The following is a 22,200-nucleotide window of genomic DNA, read 5'->3' on the forward strand; positions in this document are numbered from 1 at the left end:
ACTAGTGGTGTTCCACAGGGGTTGGTGTTGGAACTGCTTCTTTTTGCGTAATATATTAATGATTTGGATGATCCAATTGATGGCTTTGTTGCAAAGCTTACAGATGATATGAAGATATGTGGAGGGGAAGGTAGTTTTAAGGAAGTAGAGGGGGCATAGAAGGACTTAAGACAGATGAGGAAAATGGACAAAAAAGTGGAAGATGGAATATAGTGTTGTGAAGTGTATGGTCATGCACTTTGGTAGAAGAAATAAAAGGGTAGACTATTTTCTAAATGGAGAGAAAATACAAAAAAACTGATGCACAAAAGGGACTTGGGCATCCTTGTGCAAGATTCCCTAAAGGTTAACTTACAGGTTGAGCCTGTGGAGAGGAAGGCAAATGCAATTGTAGCATTCATTTCAACAGGTCTAGAATATAAAAGCAAGGACGTAATTTTGAGACTTTATAAAGCACTGGTGAGGTCTCACTTGGAGTATTGTGAGTAGCTTTGGGCCCCATATCTAAGAAACGATGTGTTGAGACTGAAGAAATTTCATAAAAATTATTCCAGGATTGAACGGCATGTCATATGAAGAGCATTTGATGGCTCTGGGTCTGTATTCACTGGAATTCAGAAGAATGAGGGGTGACTTAATTGAATCCTATCAAATGGTGAAGGGCCTTGATAGAATGGATGCGGAGAATATGTTTCCTATGGTGAGAGAGTCTAAGACCAGAGGACATATGCTCAGAATAGAGGAGAGTCCTTTTAGAACGCAGATGAGGAGGAATTTCTTTAGCCAGAGAGTGGCAAATCTGTGAAATTCATTGCCACAGGAAGCTGTGGAGACCAAGTCTTCAAGGCAGATGTTGATAGATTCTTGACTGGTCAGAGCACGAAGGGGTATGGGGAGAGGCTAGGAGATCGGAGCCGAGAGGAAAATTGGATCAGTCACGATGAAATGGCGGAGCAGACTCAATGGGACAATTGGCCTAATTCTGCTCCTATATCATTTTGTCTTATGGTCTTATTTCTGGGCCACATGACTACAAGGCAATGGATTTTGTCTTATGGTCTTATTTCTGGGCCACATGACTACAAGGCAATGGATTTTGCCTCCTTGAAGGACAACATGATTTTATGGCAACCTAAACTGTTGCGCTAGTAGAGTGGTTATACAACTGCATAAATAACCAGATAGTAGTGTGAATGATCTGGAGAAAAATAAACTCAAATCTCAACTCTGCATTGGGACACTTATATTCGGTTAATTGAATAAATCCATAATAAAAAACCTTCCCTCACCAATGATGACCTTTGAGCTAGTGTCTTTGAATATTTTTAAGACAGGTGATGCATATATTCTCAATAAGCATGGAGTGTAATGTTGCCACAGATGGAATGAAATGCAGAGTTGAAGTTGCAACCATATGAGCCATGATATTATTGAAGGCACAAAGGTCTATCTCTTTCTCATAGGTGTGCAGGAGATTGGGTTTGGACGTGATGGGAAAGCAAAGGGTTTTAGGAGCAAGTCTCTAGAAAGGAATTAGAACCACTGTAGTAGCAAAGGGTGTCAGAAACATACAGAAAGGTGTTTTGGTGCGAAATTAGCAAAGAGAAAAAAAGAGGGAATTTATGGAATCCAATGATTTTGTGCTGCATTATCTGTAGTTCTGTGAAGATTTTAATACCTAAGAGATCAGCAATCTTGTGTCAATGTTGAGGAAGTGGAATCATTGCAGGGTTAATATATTTTAATAATGGTATCTTCTGAAGCAGTGTGGCATCTTTAGGGAAATGGTTGGATGGGAATAAGCTCATGAAGATTTTATAAAATTGTGTCTTGCTCTAATACAATATGTTCAGCAGCAAAAGTAATGCCTGTCCCACACAGTGGGACATCAATATATTAAAACATTGACACCTAATTGTAGATTATCCCACAAGAGGAGACATTCTCTCCCATCCACCCTGTCTAGGCTCCTAGGGATCTTTGGGTTCCACTCAAGTCATCCCTCCCTCTTCTAAATTCCAGCAGATACAAGTTTCACCAGTCTACCCTTTCCTCAAAAGACAATCCACCTATTCCAAATAACTGTTTCTCCAATATTCCTTTTATAATATGTCCTGGACATTGCAGAAGAAGACTGCACATTACCTCTACTTCCCACTTAGCCATTTTTGTTTCATTTTTTTCTTCATTTCTTTTCAAGTCGTTGTTAAAAAAAAGTTGGAAATAAAAATCCAACACTGTATATATATACTGTTCTGAGCCTCTATAACGAATCAGCCTATCACTGTATAGTAATGAAAAACCCTTCATTTCTCACAGCACTCAATAGGATTAGACCACTGTCTAGTTTGCATTCCTTTTAGTTTCTTTCCTTGGTTTTGCTTTCTACTTCGTTGGGTTGGCTTCCTACTTCCTCTAATGTCAGCTCCAACAATCCAAACTGCAAACTATTTTACTTCAGGAAACTTCTAATAAGGTGATTTGTCTAAAGGAGAAGAGCATTAAGAGTGACACGAGACTATTTTTGTCAAGTGGCTGAAATCTGGAATGTACTGCTTGTAGATGTTGTGAAAGTAGGTTCCAAGTGGCCTTCAAGAGAGGGTTGGGTAAGTAGATGTCAATGGTTGTAAAGCCACAGAGAAGAGCTAATGTGTAGAACTAGTGTGATGCTGGATATGAAGGGCTGAATGGACTCCTGAGTTGTAATCATTGTACAATCCTATTAGAATTAGCTCAAAAGGGTGTGTAAGAGCTTTACAAGGATATTGCCAGGATTCAGAGGACAGTGTTATGGAGAAAGGATGAGCAGGTTGGTACTGTTTTCATTGGAGTGTAGAGGAATGAAGGGTGGTCTTATATACATGTATAAAATGATGAAGGGCATAGACTTTTTACCAGGACTGGGGAGTCAAGGAATCAAGGATTTGAGGGCATAGGTTTAAGGTGAGAGGGAAGAGATTTAATAGAGGCACTTTTTCATCCAATGGGTGGTAAGTATATGGAACGAGTTGCCAGAGGAAGTGGTTGAGGCAGGTACACTTAACAACATTCAACAGGTATTTGGATAGATATATGGGTAGGAAAGGTTCAGAAGGATATGCTCTAAATGTGGGTAAATGATGCGAGCTTGGTTGGCGTGCCCCATTGGGGCTGAAGCACCTGCATCCAAGCTGTATGCCTATGAATGTATGACTCCATTAGATTCTTACAATTTTTCTTCTTCTGTTTTGTTACAGTACCTTGCTTTTGATAGCTGTCACCTTTCCACTACCAGGGGAAAGGAAAAACAAGCTAAAGGATGCTTTTTGTCTACTTACTATGCAACGACATAGAGGCCACATTGGGGATTATACTTGTACAAGAAAGGATCTGGCAGAAAACTAATGGAGACTATCCTCCATGGAAGAGGTGTGACGGAGTCCTTCCATGTGGATTCATTTGTGGTCTCTGGTTACACTGCATGACATTTCCTTATTTATTTTTCATTTCACTCTCTGTCCCTGTTGATCCTCGACTACAGTGTCCTTGCAAATATTACATACTTTGTGCATCCGTAGCTTCCTTCAAATGAAATCAGAATCGGGTATAGTATACAGGACTGGGAATACATACCAGCCGGGCTCCATGTCTGAGGGATGGAAGCATATATCATATGGGTTTTTATTGAAATCTGGGATTTTTATGGTCATTTCTTGATGAACGATAATAGGTAACTGTGTATCAGTGCTGTGAACAGTGTCATTGCATGGGCAAGTCGTAGCCATTCATTTACCATCAAACTTGTACTCAAATAATTAATCCTGCTTTGGCATTTCCAAGATTCACCATGTTAACGTCCTATTCTTACTTAACTTTTGTCCTTTCAATCTATAATGATTCACAATTGCAACAATAACTTGAAAGGATCACATCATTGCCTTCCTTTCCAGTTCCCTTCTTTCAGCTTTTCATTGTAACTTGCCCCAGTAGGACTCCAGCCCTTAACTGCAGACTGTGATGGTGACAAAGCACACTGTCACAAACACATCATTCTTCTCTTTGATCCCTACAGTTCCCCAGTGTAGTATATACTACACTTTCCTCAAACGCATGTTTGGCTTTTTATTGATTGAGCTAACGCTAAACAAGAGGCCCCGAGGTGATTTATAATGTCGCAGAAAATGGTCTTTCATCAGTCCATCAGTCATCATTGTGTTTGCTACACGGAGAGTCACAAATCCTGAGCTATGTTGCTGTGTTGATGGTACAGAGGAAGGCCATTTATCATGCCATTACTATTTAATACCATTGTATTTACAGACATTTTTGTCTGTGCTTTAACTATGGTTTTCCATTCCCTGTGCACCTTCAATACCACAGTCCTTTGCTTTCTGATGTGTGCCACAGAGTAGAGAGTAAACCTCCCCATTGCTACCTTCTCCTACTTCTAATAAGTACTGAGAATCATACAAAACAGCACCCTGTCAATGTCCTTTCCTTGTGAAGCAGCCACCCTCACTGTATCGATGTGATGAAAAAATCTTTATGGATGGTGCGCAAAACAAAGTTTCACACAACACCTTGGTACATTTGACAATAATAAACCAATATAATAAATTACATACCAATTTACCCAGGACTAAGCAGTCAAAAGATCATGGCAGGAACTAACGTAGCGTTCTTTCATCATCACTGGATCTGATTGCTGAAACTTGCTCTTCCAACAATACCTAGGGAACCATCACCAGAAATACTGCACTGGATGAAGAAGGTGATCATAATCACCTTTTCCATCAAGTTGTGGAATGTCAAAAAAACAATGATTTCACCAGGAATATCCACATCCCCCCAAAAAAAATAATTAATACTATGATACAATAGGGAGTATTATGGAAAACCTCCAATGCAAGGAACTTACTAGTGTCACCAAGTCTATTAGGAAAGCACTGGATTTTGTTTATGTCAGAGATTTTGTTTTTGTACATGTTGTTGTCTCTGTGTTTTTTTATGTAGTTCAGTCTAGTTTTTGTACTGTATCATGTAACACCATGGTCCTGAAAAATGTTGTCTCATTTTTCCATGTACTGTACATAGCAGTTATGGTCAAAATGACAAAAAAAGTGACTTGACTTGACTTGAAACTGGGGTACATGGAATCATTTCAGAATAAGTCATTAGAGTGGCAGCCAAATGACATTCAAATTGGAGAAAGAGATAAACAGTTGTGTGCAAATAATTGGGCACTTCATCTTCGAGTGTCCTCTGTTCATTTGCCAGTGGTCTAAAGAACATCCACTACTGATGAAAGGTGTTGTCTACCCAAAAACTTCACAAGTGACATAAAGGAAGAACTAAATACAGGCTGAGATTAAAAGACAGCACAGTTTATGGGATGAGTATGTAACCTCACCAGATAAATCTCAAGGGTTACTTTTGGCAATGATAATAGAATGGTGAATTGAATAGCAAGAATCACCAGATGAGACCAAAACATCTGGAAAATTTAATATCACTTTTGCTATGCCAACACAAAGATGTTGAAAGAGCACTGAATGATCAGGCAAACAGTAAATGATATTGGTCAAAGGGATCTCAGCTAAAATAGAACATCTTTGCCAAGGAGGATGTTTTCAAAATTCTAAGATTCATGTGATTATTGGACTGGAGTTTATATTGCTCCCCTTCAGTTTTCTGTGTTTCCTTTCTTGTTGCTGATTGGTGGGTTGGGTCTCGTGTGGGGGATATCTTAGTTTTTGTGCAAGGGAGGGGTTGGGGATTTGGCGTCTGATGCTCTTATTGGTTTTTCTGCGTGGGCAATCTGTTAGCTTTTGTGTATGAGAGAGGGTGGTGGGGGTTTAATGCTTTTGTCCTGGTTATTTTGTGAGGGGCTTAGGGTTTGACCTTACTGTCACAGTTCATTTTGCGAGCGAGGCAGTTGGGGGTTTGGGGTATGATGTTACAGCTACCGTTTTCCATATTGGTGATCTGTTAGCTTCTTATGTGATGGAGGTTTGTGGGGGGTTGTGTTGGGGTTTGCGAGTTTTGTTTCTTTTTCTTTTAAACGCGGGAAGGGAGTTGATGGCTTCTCTCTTTTCTCTATTTCATGGCTATCTGGAGAAGATGAATATCAGAGTTGTATTGTACATACATATATTGACAATACAAAACCTTTGACTTTTGAGTGTTCTCAAATACCTTCCAAAGAACTACACATGATTTCCTATCATGATTGCCTTGAACTTCATTAGATTAGGCTTTTATATTACTGAACTCTACTAGCTGTCCCTCTCTTACCACATTTACCTGACCTGTAACTCTAATCTTTTCAAATATCACTGACTATACCAGGAAGCATCTCTGAGAATGGTCATCAATTGCTATTGCTTTTGGCTAAACATGGCCTCGTTTCTTCTTGATAATGTTCTACGATTCTTCTGAGCCTGAATGCCACACCAGTGGACTGCCCTCATTACAGAACATTAACATCTTGCAACCCTCAATTGACCTCCCACTGGCTCACTGTCAGCCTCTCTCTTCCACCTCTGCAACTACTGACCAACCCTACGCTAGCCACTCGCTTGTAACTCCTGTGTTTGGTTCCATGGCCCGCTGTTGTCCTTCAGTCTGTGTCTTTTCCTTCTCTTCCTGGTAAAGGGATACCATCCAAGTGAAGATGAAAATTTGGGATTAAGGGGAAATAGCAGCAGCAGTAACACAACCACACTGACAGCATTAGCAGCAACACCAATAGCAGGAATCAACAGTGTGACTAAGCATGCTTCAAATCAGGGTGAGACAGAAGTGGACGTACTGTAGAAACTGGCCATTACGTAGTTTTGGCAGCGATCACCAGTAAACTCATTTGGACACCTGACAAGACAAATAAAATGAGAGAGAAAGAGAGGAAAGAAAAGATAAGTAATTGTCAGGATAGAGCCATTGATGGCACAAGGCCTTATCACCTTGGTGTGGTCATTGCTTATCTGTAAATGATCACCCCAACCAAATTCAATAATTGCCATTGCAACACAACCAAAACAAAAAATTATTTCGTGGGTTCACTCACAAGCCATGAAAATCCATTTCTTGAATTTATCTGGAGATGTTTATCAGAATCAAATCAAAATTAAATAAGACAGCCTGTTTACACAAGGGGACATTAAACATTAAAAAATCTTCACTTGTTCTGAAGATTTTTGTAAATGTTTTATACTTCCATTTGTTCAATTTGCAGGTTGGAAATTATATATTTACAAATTTAGAAATAACTTCCAGCTTTTGAAATGTGCTTGGATATTTTTTACGTTAATCACATGATACACAACGGGCATTTTACATCATGACAAAAGAAAGCCTATAATTCTGTGAATTGTTTGTAAATGTTTTGGACCATTAACTGCCAATACAGAGGGAGTATCTCAATGGCTGTGAACTCAACCCAGGGTTACCAGGCAACTGAGTCTCTGCTGCACTGTTTCTCAAAGTGAAAGACACTGTGCAAAAAAAATCAGCTTTAAGAAAACAGTCAGCAAGTACACGGTTGTGGCATGCTTGGTCATATTTTCAGAAATTGCCCAAATGATTTTATTGCATCTTTATTTCATATCAGTGACAACACCAAGGATTTTTTTTTCTGAGCTGTAGGGGAGAGAATAAAAACCCAGACATGATTATATCTTCACATACGTTCAGGGATAAAGACCCTCATGGGTACAGTCTCTGCACATCTTTCTCCAGTGAATCCACGATCACACCTGGAGGGTAGAAATGGGACATAAACAAACAGAACAAATACACTTGTCAGCTCTATGCACATGGTTAAAAGCGACAATACCAAGGAGAGTTACTTGGTGAAATCAGGCAGTTTGAAATCTGCAAGAATCCATTGGGTAATTATTACCCTTTCAGCTTGACTGCCTCCCCTTTGAAGATCATGGCGATTTTCATGAAGTTATTTGTCAATTTATAAATAGAAGCACAATACCATTACCACTCAGGTATCACTGTTCACATATACAGATAGAACTTCATAGTTTATCAGGAAGTTTAAATTTCTAATCCTTCAAAAAGCTTTTCAACATAAATGAGTAATGAGCAATGTACAATGCAGGATTATCTCATCTGTTAGTTTTAACTTATCTCTGTAATTCTCCAATAACTACTCTAAGGTTTTGAACTTAATTTTAACTCGATAGTAAAGAAAATCATAAGGTATAAATTTTAAAGTTAATGACAGACCATTCCACAATGCTTGGTTATTGTTTATTCTCATGAGGAATCAGTGATTTGAGTTCTATCTGTCACCACAAATTTAATAGCCACATTGTTACTGAATAAATATTTGTTTGGTTGGGTCACACAAGCTGTTAAATCAAAAACTCATCTGCTACCAATTGACTGTATCAAAATATCCCAGAGAACAAAAACCAGTGAACAGCTTAGCTCAGACCAGACTCTTGGGGTGAGGAAAGTTCAGCATCAGTGAGCTGATAGAATTTTAAGCATTCGGAGCTATTGGATGTAAGTAATTTGGGGAATTTAAAATCAAACTATCAATTAGCAAGATGTTTAATTTATTAAAACTTCACAGGTTCCAAACTGTCCTGTCAAGTTCAGGAGTAACTGAAATCCAGACCAATTGACATAATTTTCTAGTGAGATGTGCAGGAGAAATCGGGTTCTTGACCAAATGGATTCTTCTCCAACCATACCTTTTGCCCCGCGCTACTTGCTAGTTAGGCTACTCACTGAGATAATTTCTGTTTATTTATCTTTGAAATAAAACAGCTTTGTTATCAAAACTGACTATAGCTGAAGGAATCTGGAAAAAAGATATTCTTCTGATACAGAAATAATATCATCCAAGCACAATGTTTCTTGTCGATGGATTTATGCATTTATTGGGATCCAACATGTGCCAGCCTGATGGACACACCCTATTCCACCATACCACCATGCCATTGATAATTTGAAGTCATTCTTTATTTTTTATCAGTTTTTTTTCTTCTGTTTCTCTTCTGAATCCAATGACAGGATGGCAGTTTGAGTTTCAGGTGCAGTGTGGGATTAAAGGCTGTATTACACAATGCCTGAATATGGCCCATTGCTTGGTTTCTGTTACAAACCTATAACAGCTTACCTTTTTACTTCAAGGTAATGTTAGTGATCTCCCCCATGTAGACATTATTAGGAGAATGTGATCAAGCCATTTTCAGATGCTTGTCTACAATAAGATTTTTTAAATATTATTTATTGATATGCAGTGCAGTATTGGCCCTCAGCAACTGCCAACTTAACCCTAGCCTAATCACGGGACAATTTACAATAGCCAATTAACCTACCAACCAGTACATCTCAAGAATGTAGGAGGAACCCAGAGGAAACCCACACCATCATGGGGAGAACGTATCCACTCCTTATAGGCAGCAGTGGGAATTGAACCCACATCGCTGGTACTGTAAAGTGTTGTGCTAACGGCTATACTATCGTGCCTGTTCCTAATTAACCAATGGGCTGTCAGTGTTTGTCTTGAACACCTTAAAGCATGTTTTGTTTTGAGCCTTGTGATTATTTATCCCTCCAGTGTTTTCTTTCCAGTAGCAACCAGCTCACTTCAACCAGGTGGGGAGGAACTGCTTGGGCTGAAAATCGCTAAATGTAAATATGATTGTTATTACTGCTATTATGACCAGTTGCTAAGCTGTGTCAATGCAACACTTTAATTATAACATGGGAATACTCAAGTTGATTGATGGAAGTGCCTGTGAATATTGCTTCAACACATTTTAAGCCAAGCAGTACATCTGTATCTGATTTTATTCCAAATGCTTGTAACAGCCATGGAGGCTGACTGCTTTTGTGCAATTTACAGTACACTAGCTAAGGATGGAAAACAAATGAATAATCTATGTTTAAAATTGAATGGTCGAAATTAGATTATTACATAATCAAAATGCTACACATTCTTGATTAAAATTGAACTGAATAATAGTGGTTCCTTGGTTAAAAAAAAAATCTGCTCTGACACCATGCTAAACCCTAAAAGCACACCCATTTCAAAATCCTGATGAAGGACTGGCCTGAAATGTTGACTTTTTATTCATCTCTAGAAATGCTGCCTGACCAGCTGAATTCCTCCAACATTTTGTGTGTGATGTCATTCTCATTTATTGTTGGGCTACACACAGGTTGTCATTTACTTTCAAATAGTCTTGTTATTATTTCACTATCTTTGGACTTCCTAGCATATCCTGTGATTCAACTGATTCTAGTGAGTCTCAGAGGCTATAATGTAAGTGTGAAGAGAATTTAAGAGTGACCAGCAAAGATGGGGATTAGAAATTGAAATCTGGATGTTGTGCAAATTAAAGACTTGCAGAAGTCCTCTGAATATAAATAAAGTGACTTCTGGAAGCATTTCGCTATTATTCTCACTCTTTCTTTATCCATGTATGTATGAGTTTGCATATATGTGTAGGGAGTGGGGGGTGGTGGTTGGAGAGGATAGGGCTGTGTATGTGTGGATGCCTGGAAAGGAAGGGCTTAGAGGGATATGGGCCAAGTGTGGGTAAATGGAACTGGCTTGGTGGGCACTATGATCCGCACGGACAGACTGGCCCAAAGGGCCTTCTTCCTGTTTATATTACTCTAGACTCCGTAGGTGGGTTTGTTTGTGTGTCTATGTGTACGTAAACTGTCTCATGCTGATAGAATTTAACAATACTTGGGGCATCAACATTTTAATGAAACTGTAGTCAATAGTGTCACTCTTTTCATGTCAGTGTGATGTGACCCTAGTACTTCGGCTGCAGTGTCTACTATTTTCCAGTTTAAACCCTCATTTTTCACTTAACAATGCAGAAGAGCAGGGTGGATTGTCAGGCAAACAGAATAGTTAAAGTTATTGTGTAGTTTCCTCTGTGAAACAAATCAAAACCAGAGACAGACAGAATAGATTTCTTAGCATTAAAAGTTATACAGAAACAGATCACTTTGACCTGTTGATTCAGATATGTGAATGATGTTAAACCCCAAGATAGTGCTATTCAATAATATAAAAGAGGTCTTGTACAGAAGTAGTATAGCTACAATGTCATCAATAATATTCAATTAGAATGATTTGGATGTGGTGTAGCAGGCATGATCTGTATGTTCTCGGATGAGCTGAAGACTGATAGAATTGTTGATAATGTGGAGGGTGATATTGATGTACTGCTGAACTGGGCTGAAAAATGTCAGATGGACCTTAATCCACTAAGTGTGAGGCATGGATTCTGGAAGCACTAGTGAGGCTCAGAATGGCAAGGTTCTTGGCAGTACTGAGGGGCTCCTTGGTGTGCAAGTCCAAAGATCTTTGAGGGTGACACCACAGGTAGAAAATGTGCTTAAGGCAGCAAATGAATGCAGGCATTGAATTTAAGAACATTAGTTGGGGCACTGAACAGGGAGGTTATACTCCAACTATGTAAAACATTGGCCACACTTTATCTGGAGTATTGGGTGCAGTTGTAGTCACCACACAACAGGAAGGATGAATTAGTGCCACAGAGGGTGCAAAGGAGATTCACCACATTGTTGCCTAGGATGGATCAGTTCAGTTATTAGGGGAGACTAGGTCTGTTTGTCCTGGAGCAGAGGAGGTTAAAACAGGTCATGATTGAGGTATATATATCTATGAGGTGCATAACTAAAGCAGGCCACGTGAATCTTTTTTCCCTTACCAATGGTGAACAGCACTAGATGAAATAGATTTAAAGTAAGGAGTGACAAATTGAGAGAGAAAATTTTTGCCCACAAATACCTGGAATGCACTGCTGGAAAGAGTGGTGGCAGAGTCGTTGACAGCATTTAAGAGGTGTCCGGATGAATACTTGAATTGCCTAGGTATTGAAGGCTTTGGGCTAAGTGCTGAACATTACAATTAATATGGATAAGTGCCCACTGGTTGGCATGAAAGTGATGGGCTGAATGGGCCATTTCTATGCTGTATGATTCTAACATCAACAACAAATACAAGCCCAATTTAAATGTGGTACATTATCCAAGAACCTGTCTTTCACAGCCCGCATCAGAGATATCCAAAGTTACAAAGAAATAACCCAGGGCCAGTCTTCCTCCCTTTGAAACAATATAAATATACACCTCAAGTCAAATGGGGAAACTACTCTCGTTGTGGATGTGAAATAGATGAGTTTTCATAAGGCAAATAATTTCATTGTTGAGCACAGGACTTGGTCTACAAAACGGTGACCTTTCAGTGTTGGAGATCTCATCAGCCCAAATTACCTTCTGAATAGACAGACTCTCCACTGACATTCAGAAATAGCTGCAAGCACAGGCACACATAAATACACATGTACATGTATTAAAAGGAAGGTCTAAGATGATGGAAACTAAGCTCTTCTGCAAAGACTTACATATGTACATGTATGTAGACACACAGGCACAATGTGAATTAATATGTCTACAGATACATGTGTGCATACACACGCACACACTCCTTTATAAATAATATGCACGCACTTCAGTCCTGAAACATTTAGAGTTAATAATCACTGAACTGATTCCTTGGTAGAGGTCCATTGAGGAGAGATTAAGCAGACAAGGCTTATACTGTGTACTGTTTAGAAGAATGAGATGTTAGCTTATTGAAATATCCAGTATTCTTTTGGGTACAGCATACCCCACATGATGGCAATTTGGGTTATGGAAACTCATAAGTCACCACCAAAAATTTAAGACACAGAATAAAAATATTATGGAATTTATGAGAGGGAATAAAACCAAATAAATGCAAAATGCAAAAAAAAGTAATAATTTTGGCCAAGTTAGTTCACATTAGGGAAAAGTGTGATGGGACAATTTTCTAGGAAACCAACACCTCCATTATGTGTAGGTGTACTGTACTTAACAGGCTGAACGTAGAGTCAATGTTTTTCCTGGCTGACTGTCCCAAACTAGGGGTTACCATCTCCAAATATGGGCTTGATCATAGTTGTAATGCACTGAAGTGGGCACTTCTTCCCAAATGGCTCGTGTCTTTCCCTTCTAAGCTAGTCCCATTTGCCTGTTTCCATTTGTCCCTTATCCTTCTAATTTCTTTCTAGCCATGTACCTGTCTAATTAACTTTAAAATGATAATATACCTTCCTTAACCACTTCTTCTGGCAGCTCATTCCATAATCTGACCACCCTCTGGGTGAAAAGGTTTCCTATTAGAATATCACCTCTCACCTCACGCTGATAGTCTCTAGTTCTCAACGGCACAGTGGTGAAGAGGAATGAGTGATTTACTCCCTTAAAGCCAGTGAATCCTGCAAGTTCTCTGCTCAAGCTTGCCTTAGAGGCTTGATTGTTGAGCATATTCAAGACAGAGTTGATAAAGTTTTAACAAAGACCAAAAATGCTGGAAACCCTCAGCGGGCCAGACGGTATCTGTGCAGCGAGACCTGCTCAGAATTTTCTACTTTTGTTTCAGATTTTGGGCATCTGCAGTTTTTCAATTTTTATTCACCTATAGTTTTTTTCAATCTTAAGGGCTTCAAGAAATGTGGGTTTTGTGCAGGAAAGTAGTGCTGAAGTAAATGGTGGAGAGGGCACATGGGGTGAATATCTTACTACTGCTTTTTATTGTCCTAAACCTAATCTGTAGTACATTTCCTTTTGTTAGTGATGTTCAAGAAGAGAATTCCTTAGCTATGTACCTGGTCACATCAGGTGGAGAATGGCATCTTCAATTCATCTCACTCTGTGATACCCACTCTATCTACTGATATCATATGCCCACAATGGAAATTCCCCAGCTACAATGGAACAACGTTTCCTGTAGAGCTTTGCGCATTGGCATATGTGTGGGTGAGAGTGTGGGCGTGTGTGTGAGTACGCACGCGATCAGGTGCACCCATGCATGTACGCATGTGACAGAGGAAAGAGACTGTGGACAGGAAATGCAAGTGGAGAAGAGAGAATCCACATTTGGGTGTGTGAGTGTGAAACAGTAAATGTGCATAACTTTGTTAGGAGAGGAAATGTACCTTAACGTGTGTTACTAAGTATGTAAGAGTGATGATGAGTGGTCAAGAGAAATACGTGTTGATGTGCACGTGCACTGGTTTGAATGGGGGAGGGACAAAATGCAGATTTGTGTCAATGCAGCACCTCCTATTCCAATTTGCTGGCCTAGAACTCAACATTGAAATTCCCAATCTCAGGAAAATGACTCTTCTGTGTTTCTTTTCCGGTTCCACCAGAACCTTTCCTGCTTCCATTATTCACACACCTATTGATCTGGGTTTCTTTCTTGGCCTACCCTCCTTGTTGTGGTTTCATCTGCCTATCATCCCCTCCCTCACGTGGTTCTACTTACACCCAACAACCTCTGACCCTTTATTCTGCCCTTCCTCTCCCCTACCCTGCCCCATCTGACCTTCATCCTGTACCTCACCTTGTTCCACTCATCACCTAACTGCCTGTCCTACCCCTCTCTCTCTCATCTCATGTTAACATCAAGAAAAGTCAACCATCCCTTTACCTCTACAGATGTTCTTAATCCTCTGAGTTTCTCCAGTAGTTTTTTTTTTGCTCCAAAGCCCAGCATCTGCAGACTAGGTATGTGTGCGAGGTCATGTCAGTAATAAGGCAAGAAAAATACATACATCAGTGTGGGAGTGTGTGCGATTTTGCTGCACATGTGTGTGTACATGGGTGTATATGACAGAGGGAAAGAGTGAGATTATGTCTCTCTGTGTGCATGTGCTTTGCACATAGACCCTGTGCAGGATACATCTTATGATCTATTAAACATGCAGTGTGTTCTGAGTGGGAAAGAGAAGCAATTAAAATCAAAACTAGAGCATGTGCTTCAACAGGTACATTTTCATTAATACAACTTTGCACCCAATAAGCTATGATTTCTGGACAATAAACTTCAGTTGGATGGGGTTCCGATGCTTTGCAAATGGGTACATTGAAGGTACATATCAGGCCCAGCTGTGGAGTTCAGAAGGCAAAACAGACATGCTAGAGCATTCATCCATTTAGATCCTGAATATAAAACAGCCAATTGCTTTAAAAGGATTTTAAAGTATATGGGTGAAACTTGCCAAATTAAAACCAGTTCATTAAATTTAGAGTTAAAGTAAATAAATTCATTGGGTAAATTCTGCAGTTATTGCTGCATAAATAATTTAATATTGTACAATTCAGCTGGAGCCACATGGTCATTTTGAAAACGATTGCAACTGCAGTAAGCTTGAAACTGTGATACAGGACTGCTGAAAGAGTCTGGTCCCAGTAGCTGTGAGCAATTTGAGCTATGACAAGTGCTAGGTTTTGCCTGCTTGAAGGAATATGCTGTTTAGCCTAAGAGTCACAAAGCTTTCCACCACAATGGGATTTCTCTCAGGTCACGTTTGAGAGAGACTACATGAGTACCAATAACTGTTGAATCTCGTGAGCTCAGAGATGTTGGAACGGAAACCAAATGGAACTTCATTCCTGCAGTTTCAATGCTCCTTACACTCTGATGGTTGTTGTACAGAAGCTACAGACTACAGTTCATGAGAGATCACTCAATATTACTGGTAAGAAACCAGGAAGATACAATGATATGCAGCGACTTGTGGAAAGGAGTGGATGAAGGTTTGATTCACTTACTGACAGGAGAGCTTATTAATACCATTGATAACGAAACACTGTCCCCCGTTCACACAGTAATGCCGATTGCTCTCGTTGCATGGCCTTGCATGGCCTGACCAGGGTGTTGGTGATGTGGTAGCTGCAAATAGGAAGAAGAACAATATTAAAGGGCACTGCAATTATTTTATTTATAGCAAAGATCACAAAGCATGAAGATCATTTGCATAATTTGTACTCCGGTGTATTGTACCAAACTGCCTTTTTTGTGGGATATCATAATTGTTAAATTACTATTGGGAGAATGGGATGCATCCATAATTTAAACTTCTGGCCTGGTACTCAATAGTCTTTGCGGCCCTGTTCCTTCCAATCTCAGATCTTCCTGAAAGTGCTGCATTCCTCCAGCTCTGGCCACTTGGGCATCCCCATTCCCTTTACCCCACAATTGATGATAATATGTTGAGCCATTTTAGCAGAAAGTTTTGGAAATTACTCCATGAACTTCCTTACATGTCACCCCTTGTAAAGTACTCTTCAAAACAAGATTTTGTACGTCAGTGAAAGCATGTATTTCAAAAATTTTTCACAGGCCTTGCATTCAGGGCAATTCTTCCCATTGGCCAGGAACAGTAGGTGAATGAGCTCCAGTCTACCTATCAGCCCCATGGACACCACCAGGTTCAGGAACAATTATTACCCTACAACCATTAGGCTCCTGTACAGGTATGGATAACTTCAATCAGCACTACACCGGAGTGGTTCTACAACTTACAGACTCACGTTCAAGGACTTTTTACAATTCATGTTCTCAGAATTATTATTTGCAGTTTGTCTTCTTTTGCAACTTGGTCATTTGTCAGTGTTTGCTCATTTATAGTTTTTCGTAAGTCCTGTTGTATTTATTTTTTCCTTGTAAATGCTTGAATAAAATGAATCTCAAGGTAGTATATAGCAACATTTACCTACTTTGAAAAGAAATTTACTTTGAACCTTATTCTGATAAATTACAGTTTCTGTCCTGAAGACCTAACGAACAGGAAGAAAAATGGTACTTGAGATAGAAGTGGTAGCAATTGTGTCATGCATTTGGATGGTCACATTATTCTACCATATTAATACTCAGAGTATAGCTACATTGGTGTAATGGGAAATACAGCACAGAATGAGTTATCGTTGCATTGTGGAATATTTTGTGCTAGGGTTCATTATCTATTTCTCTTTTAAAGTTCAATGAAAAACAATTATAAAGAAGAATAATATTAAAACCTATTTGGTGGTTTAAGTATGGATATGGAGTAAAATACATAAAAAAGCATAGTGTATATTTACATTGTAAACAGCATTATAAAAGTGGATTAAAGTGCTCACAGTGCAGTTACTGATGGGGAGGAGGGAGGTTGGGAGTAGGCAAGAACCAAGGTGAAGAGAATCTCATCTACCGGCAAGAGAATTTTCAATATATTTAAATCAGATAGTCCCAGGAAATAGATTGCCATCTTTAATCAGCTTGAAACTAAATATTGACCTTTACTCCACCATTTTTTTCAATGCACTGTGATCCCTTTGCTTCAGGTCCAGCAACTCCATTAACTTTTCTAATTGAACTGGAGCCTCTGCTGCAAGCATTGCTTTAAGCTCCAGAATCTTCTCTTATGTCACTCTATAAGTGGCTTTCACACTGATATAAAGTATTGGTAAAAGGCGTGTGCACACACAAACACTCACACAAAGACCAGAGCATGCATTAGCAATCTGGATAGTGATTGCAATGAAGTCACGATGCAAAAGAACTGAAAGGAATTGTCCTCATTGCTTTTTAAAAAATTCATCCTATGGTTCTAAAATACATCTGTGCTGCACAGTAGCAAAAAATCGTTCTTTCATTACTTTCACAGTAATAGTGGGCTTCAACTATTGTGATTTCATCTTTGAAAATTTTTACTTAAAGATATCACAATATTACACATGCCATAAGGCATAAATCCTTCGCATTACTTCTTGAAGCACAAATCAATTCTCGGAATATTATCAAAAGTTTATTTTATTTTCTAACATACCAACAGCTAACTGCACAGAGCAAAACAGTGATTCATTCCCCACCAGGATCTGCAGCAAGCAAACACCAGGATTCCACATCAACACCAGAGCTCATCCACCCAGACAGAACAACTTCAATATTTCAGTAATTTTTTAACTTGCTACATTTGTTCGCTGCCAGTAAAAGAGCACGCCCCATCTCATTGTATCAACCTTACCTGGGAAGGTGCGCATTTTTAAAAAGCCTTGAGATATGAAGGTATCTTTCACTCGTGAACAGGATACTTTGCGCTAATTTTGCTGCTGTCAGAAGCTGCTCCTGTGGTCTCTAAAACAATATCAAGACTCCTCTTTTTTTTGGGCTTAAATATACTTCTTTGTCCACGTCATTGCACTGTCAATGATCTACGTTGGCACAGGCTGGCAGGTGAGGCGTCAGCTCTCAGTGACCCCAGCACCAATACCAGAGCAATGCGGCGGAGCTTAGCTTAGCTTAAAAAAAAGACACATTTGTCTTCAAATAAATTTCAACCACGAAGCACATACACACACTGCATCAAAACACTCTTCTTTGCTTTTCTCCATAAAGAACATGGATTTAAAATTTTTTTTTAAAAAAATCTGTCATTAAACCTTGTCAAAGTAGATCCAACCATCAAACCAAGCAGGAGACCTCCTGACTCATGTGAAAGAGAACACAAAATGAGACTGCTCACACAAATTAGACCATTTTACAACAGGAGAAGGCAGCATATTCATTTCAGAGCTGTCCAATTCCCTCAAAGCTATTTCACACTGGCACTTCACAGTGCCAGTCTATTGGCATTCTAACTGCACAAAAGCCATGGCTTCAGCACCGTCTCTTTTGACTTCTTATTTGCTCAACACATTTATCTGGAATTCTCATGCCATCTGAGATGAGGCACGAGATATTTCAATGTCTCCTTGGGGTCTGTTGCTTAAACAACAGGACACAGACCAGAAGCTCTGCCAACTTAGTAGTACATCGTGTGCGAGACTAGACTGAGTGCAATCGATCCTTAAACAGGTCAGCATGTTTTCATCCTTCATAGAGAAGCCTGTCAGAGAAGGAGGCAATAACTCTGCTGGACACTCAACTTTCCAAAATTCATTCTACGCTGAATCCAGTTAGGACAATTGGCAGAAGACTGTACTAAGTTGGAATAATATAATTGACACCAAGTTCTCAGCAATTTTACACAGAAACCAAGTGATAATTTCATTAACAATCTAAACAGCTGTCTGTTAAGCTCAGCATGTAGGTTCTCAAATGAAAGCTAAGCTCTTTCAAAACCAACTGATAAAAATGTAGGTGCAGTTCGACTTTGGTGCTTACATCACATTCTTCATCAGAGCTTTAATGATGCTTCAGCTATTAAATACCAGCTTTTGATGCATCATGAGAAAATATTATAATTAAGAGACTAATTATTCACATCAATGTCAATATTATTTGTAGTGCCCTTAATTGCTGCACTCATTAGACCAGAAAAGAGAGATAACTAACTGATAAAAAAGTAGCAGATGAATTATTTATTTTAAGGTAAAATACACTCATAAATCTACACCACAAGTTTTTACATCACATGACGGTAAGGCAACACTATCTCATATAAGGGAGAGTACAGCCACCTTGCCATAGTCCTGACCATCAACACTCTGGGCTCCTCTTTTGACCAGAACAAAGCTGGAGAGAGGATGTATTTAGATCACAAAACGTAGGAGCAGAATTAGGCCATTTGGTCCATCGTGCCTGCTCAGCCATTCAATCATGGCCGATCCTTTTCTCCCCTCATCAGCCCAACTCCCCAGCCTTCTCCCCATAACATTTGATGCCAAATCTAATCAAGAACCTATCAAGTTCTGCCTTAAATACACCTAACAACATGGCTTCCACAGCTGCCTGTGGTAATAAATTCCACAAACTCCCCACCCACTGGCTGAAGAAATTTCTCTGCATCATTGTTTCAAAGGGATCCCCCCTCTATCCTGAGGGTGTGCCATCTAGTTCTAGACTCCTGCAGTGGGGGGAAACATCTTTTCCACAACTACCCTGTCTAGGCCTTTCAACATTTGAGGTTGCATTTAGCAGCAACTTCCTAACTTCCAGGCTCTTGAAATCCTTGCCACCCTGAACTTGATGAAATAATTTCTCCTCTTCTGAATGAGTGCAAGTCCAATAACACTCAAGAAGCTGTCCAGAGAAAAGTGACCAGCTTGGTTAGGACACAATTCATAGTGCAGAACAGTCACTCTGTCCACAATCACTGATCCATGCAACATGCTCCAATTACTTTCAATGAGTTCTAACATCAAGGAGGTCAAAGTCAATAGATGTATGAGAATGGTACCCACTTCAAATTTGCTTGCAAGCTACCTACCATCTTGATTTAGAAAAATATCACCATACCTGGTATTCTATACTGAGCAACAGCATCAGAGTTCCCATGCAACCTGGCTTGCAGAAGTTTAAGAAAGCAGATAACGAGCACCTCTCAAAGGTAATATGTAACAGACATTAAATGCTAGGTTTGCAGCCAATACCCATGTCACACCTGAGAACAAGTAATCCTAACCTCCCTTTTCTATGCAAAGTATAGATGCAACTCGAAGGTGCATCTTTACGTCCATAAAGCTCTGGATCCTGGGACAAAAAAACCTTTTAATACCAAATGGATAGCCTCTTATAATAAATTTCTAGGCTTATGGGGAGAAGCTGGAGAGTGAGGTAAGAGCCAGCACTGGATTGCTAGTCTGAATGGCCTTTTATGTTGTAGGAATCCATGAAGAACTAAGAAACTTAGATCAAAGGCAAATAAGTGTGGTCAGGGAATGGACTGGCCATGAGTTCATTGACCAGCAGAACTTTCTTGATCTTATCCCACTATTTTCTACAGTTTTAAATATCCAGATTATCCTAGGTGCTGAATAAGACCACAGGAAATAGAACTTGGTCATGCAACCTCTCAAGATTGCTCTGCCATTGAAATACTGTAAATCCATGCCTCATCCACCCATGGTGTCCAAATATTTACCACACCAAGTTTTGAATATGCTCAATGTTTCAAAGCCCATATCCTCTAGTTTGCCACTACCAAAATTTACAAACTCTAACATAATTTTTTCTACGTCTCAATCCAAGTGATTGGCCCCCACCCCAATCCCCCATTTGACATCTTGATACTCTTTCTAGTTCTAGAATTACCAATCTAAGAAAACATTTTCTCAATATCTATATACTGCCAATCCCTTTCAAAATGCTGTCTGTCTCAATGAGCATATAATTAATTCACACACTAAACTTAGTGTTGGTTGCAGTGAAGGTCAATGCTGTTTTGAGTACTCTTGCACCTTATGTGATCATTTCCTCCCTGTACCTTTTCATAGTCCCATAATTTATGGAATTGAAAGGACTGGCAGAAACTCTGCATAATTCATGACAAGAGGACAGTGGGACATGGTCCAAAGAGCTTCAGGAATATTAATTCAGCAGAGTGAAACTGTGCCAAACTAAACTCTGCTTCAGCACAACTGGTGGAGTCAGCACTGATGCACTAAGAGGACGAGCGGCTTGTCTATCAGTCAGGGTAGCAAACGGCTGGCGAAGCAAGAGGCTCACTCTCCAAAATCTGCTGACATTCCATAAGGTTCACCTTTGAGCACTCAAAGCTCGATTAAATTACTGTCCATACCTCACTGTCAGCTGTTTATTACACCAGGCCACTCTAATGCTGAATCATGTACCAGATAGAAGTTGAATTAATAATAGAAATACATAAAAAACTCAGCAGAATACTGAGGTGAGTTGGCTGGAAAGATGGTTTCAATTTCCCAGCAAACCAGTTGGCAGTATTTAGAGACCATTTTAAAGTTAATAGTCGGATACAGTTTTCAATCAGTAGTAAGTGTAAATGAACATGTCTCATATTCCCAACTGCACAGATTTTTATATTCAACTTCTGTGACTTTATCACTGACTAATGCTAAACAAATGCATGTTTTGTTTTTGAATGTTTTGGAATTAAATGGGCTCAGCAAAAATTAAATGGATGCACTTTATGGAATTAAGTGTTCCTCAACTGCATCTTTATTCTTTATTCATCCTGTTTTCATGCCTCAGGAGGATTGCATGCGATTATTTGCAAATCCAGGCCTAAAACACTCACACCATCCTTTCACATTGCTAATTAATCTTCCATTTTAAATTTGAATAGGCTGTTGTTTGAAGCTGCTTAAATCTATTTATAGTGACAAACTCTAAACAGTATGAAGGTGTATTTGTTTGCTTTCTTAGATGATCAGTTTTAGGTGTTGAAGTATTAGATGTTTATTGTGGGATGTGATACCTAGTGCTGATCCACTCTGCTTTAACTACATGAAAGAAAATTGGATGAAACTAGCACAGAGCAATTAGAAAGAAAAACAAAATTCAAACTCTAAGCGATTCACAAATACTAATACACCTAAGTTTAAAAAGTGGCTCAGATGCACTGTCTCATTTATAGACTATCCCTAGGCATATTTACC

At 39.3% G+C, this 22,200-nt stretch overlaps 1 protein-coding gene across 4 annotated transcripts in view; it reads right to left on the reverse strand.

The window, feature by feature from the left end:
* The window catches only part of nrg1 (neuregulin 1), a 192,042-nt gene that overhangs the window by 26,796 nt on the left and 143,046 nt on the right, over nucleotides 1-22,200 (reverse strand). For 2 of the 4 annotated variants that reach the window (XM_059965359.1, XM_059965357.1), the window contains 2 exons: nucleotides 15,634-15,754; nucleotides 7,666-7,733 (listed from right to left, as the gene is read on the reverse strand). In XM_059965359.1, the coding sequence (XP_059821342.1) occupies nucleotides 7,666-7,733; nucleotides 15,634-15,754 (189 nt within the window). Of the gene's footprint in view, nucleotides 1-6,790; nucleotides 6,850-7,665; nucleotides 7,734-15,633; nucleotides 15,755-17,870; nucleotides 18,020-22,200 lie in introns of those variants that run through there. The other 2 variants (XM_059965360.1, XM_059965358.1) reach the window with 2 other exon arrangements.

The sequence above is a fragment of the Hypanus sabinus genome, chromosome 3, assembly GCF_030144855.1.
Source record: "Hypanus sabinus isolate sHypSab1 chromosome 3, sHypSab1.hap1, whole genome shotgun sequence".
Classification (NCBI taxonomy): Eukaryota; Metazoa; Chordata; class Chondrichthyes; order Myliobatiformes; family Dasyatidae; genus Hypanus; species Hypanus sabinus.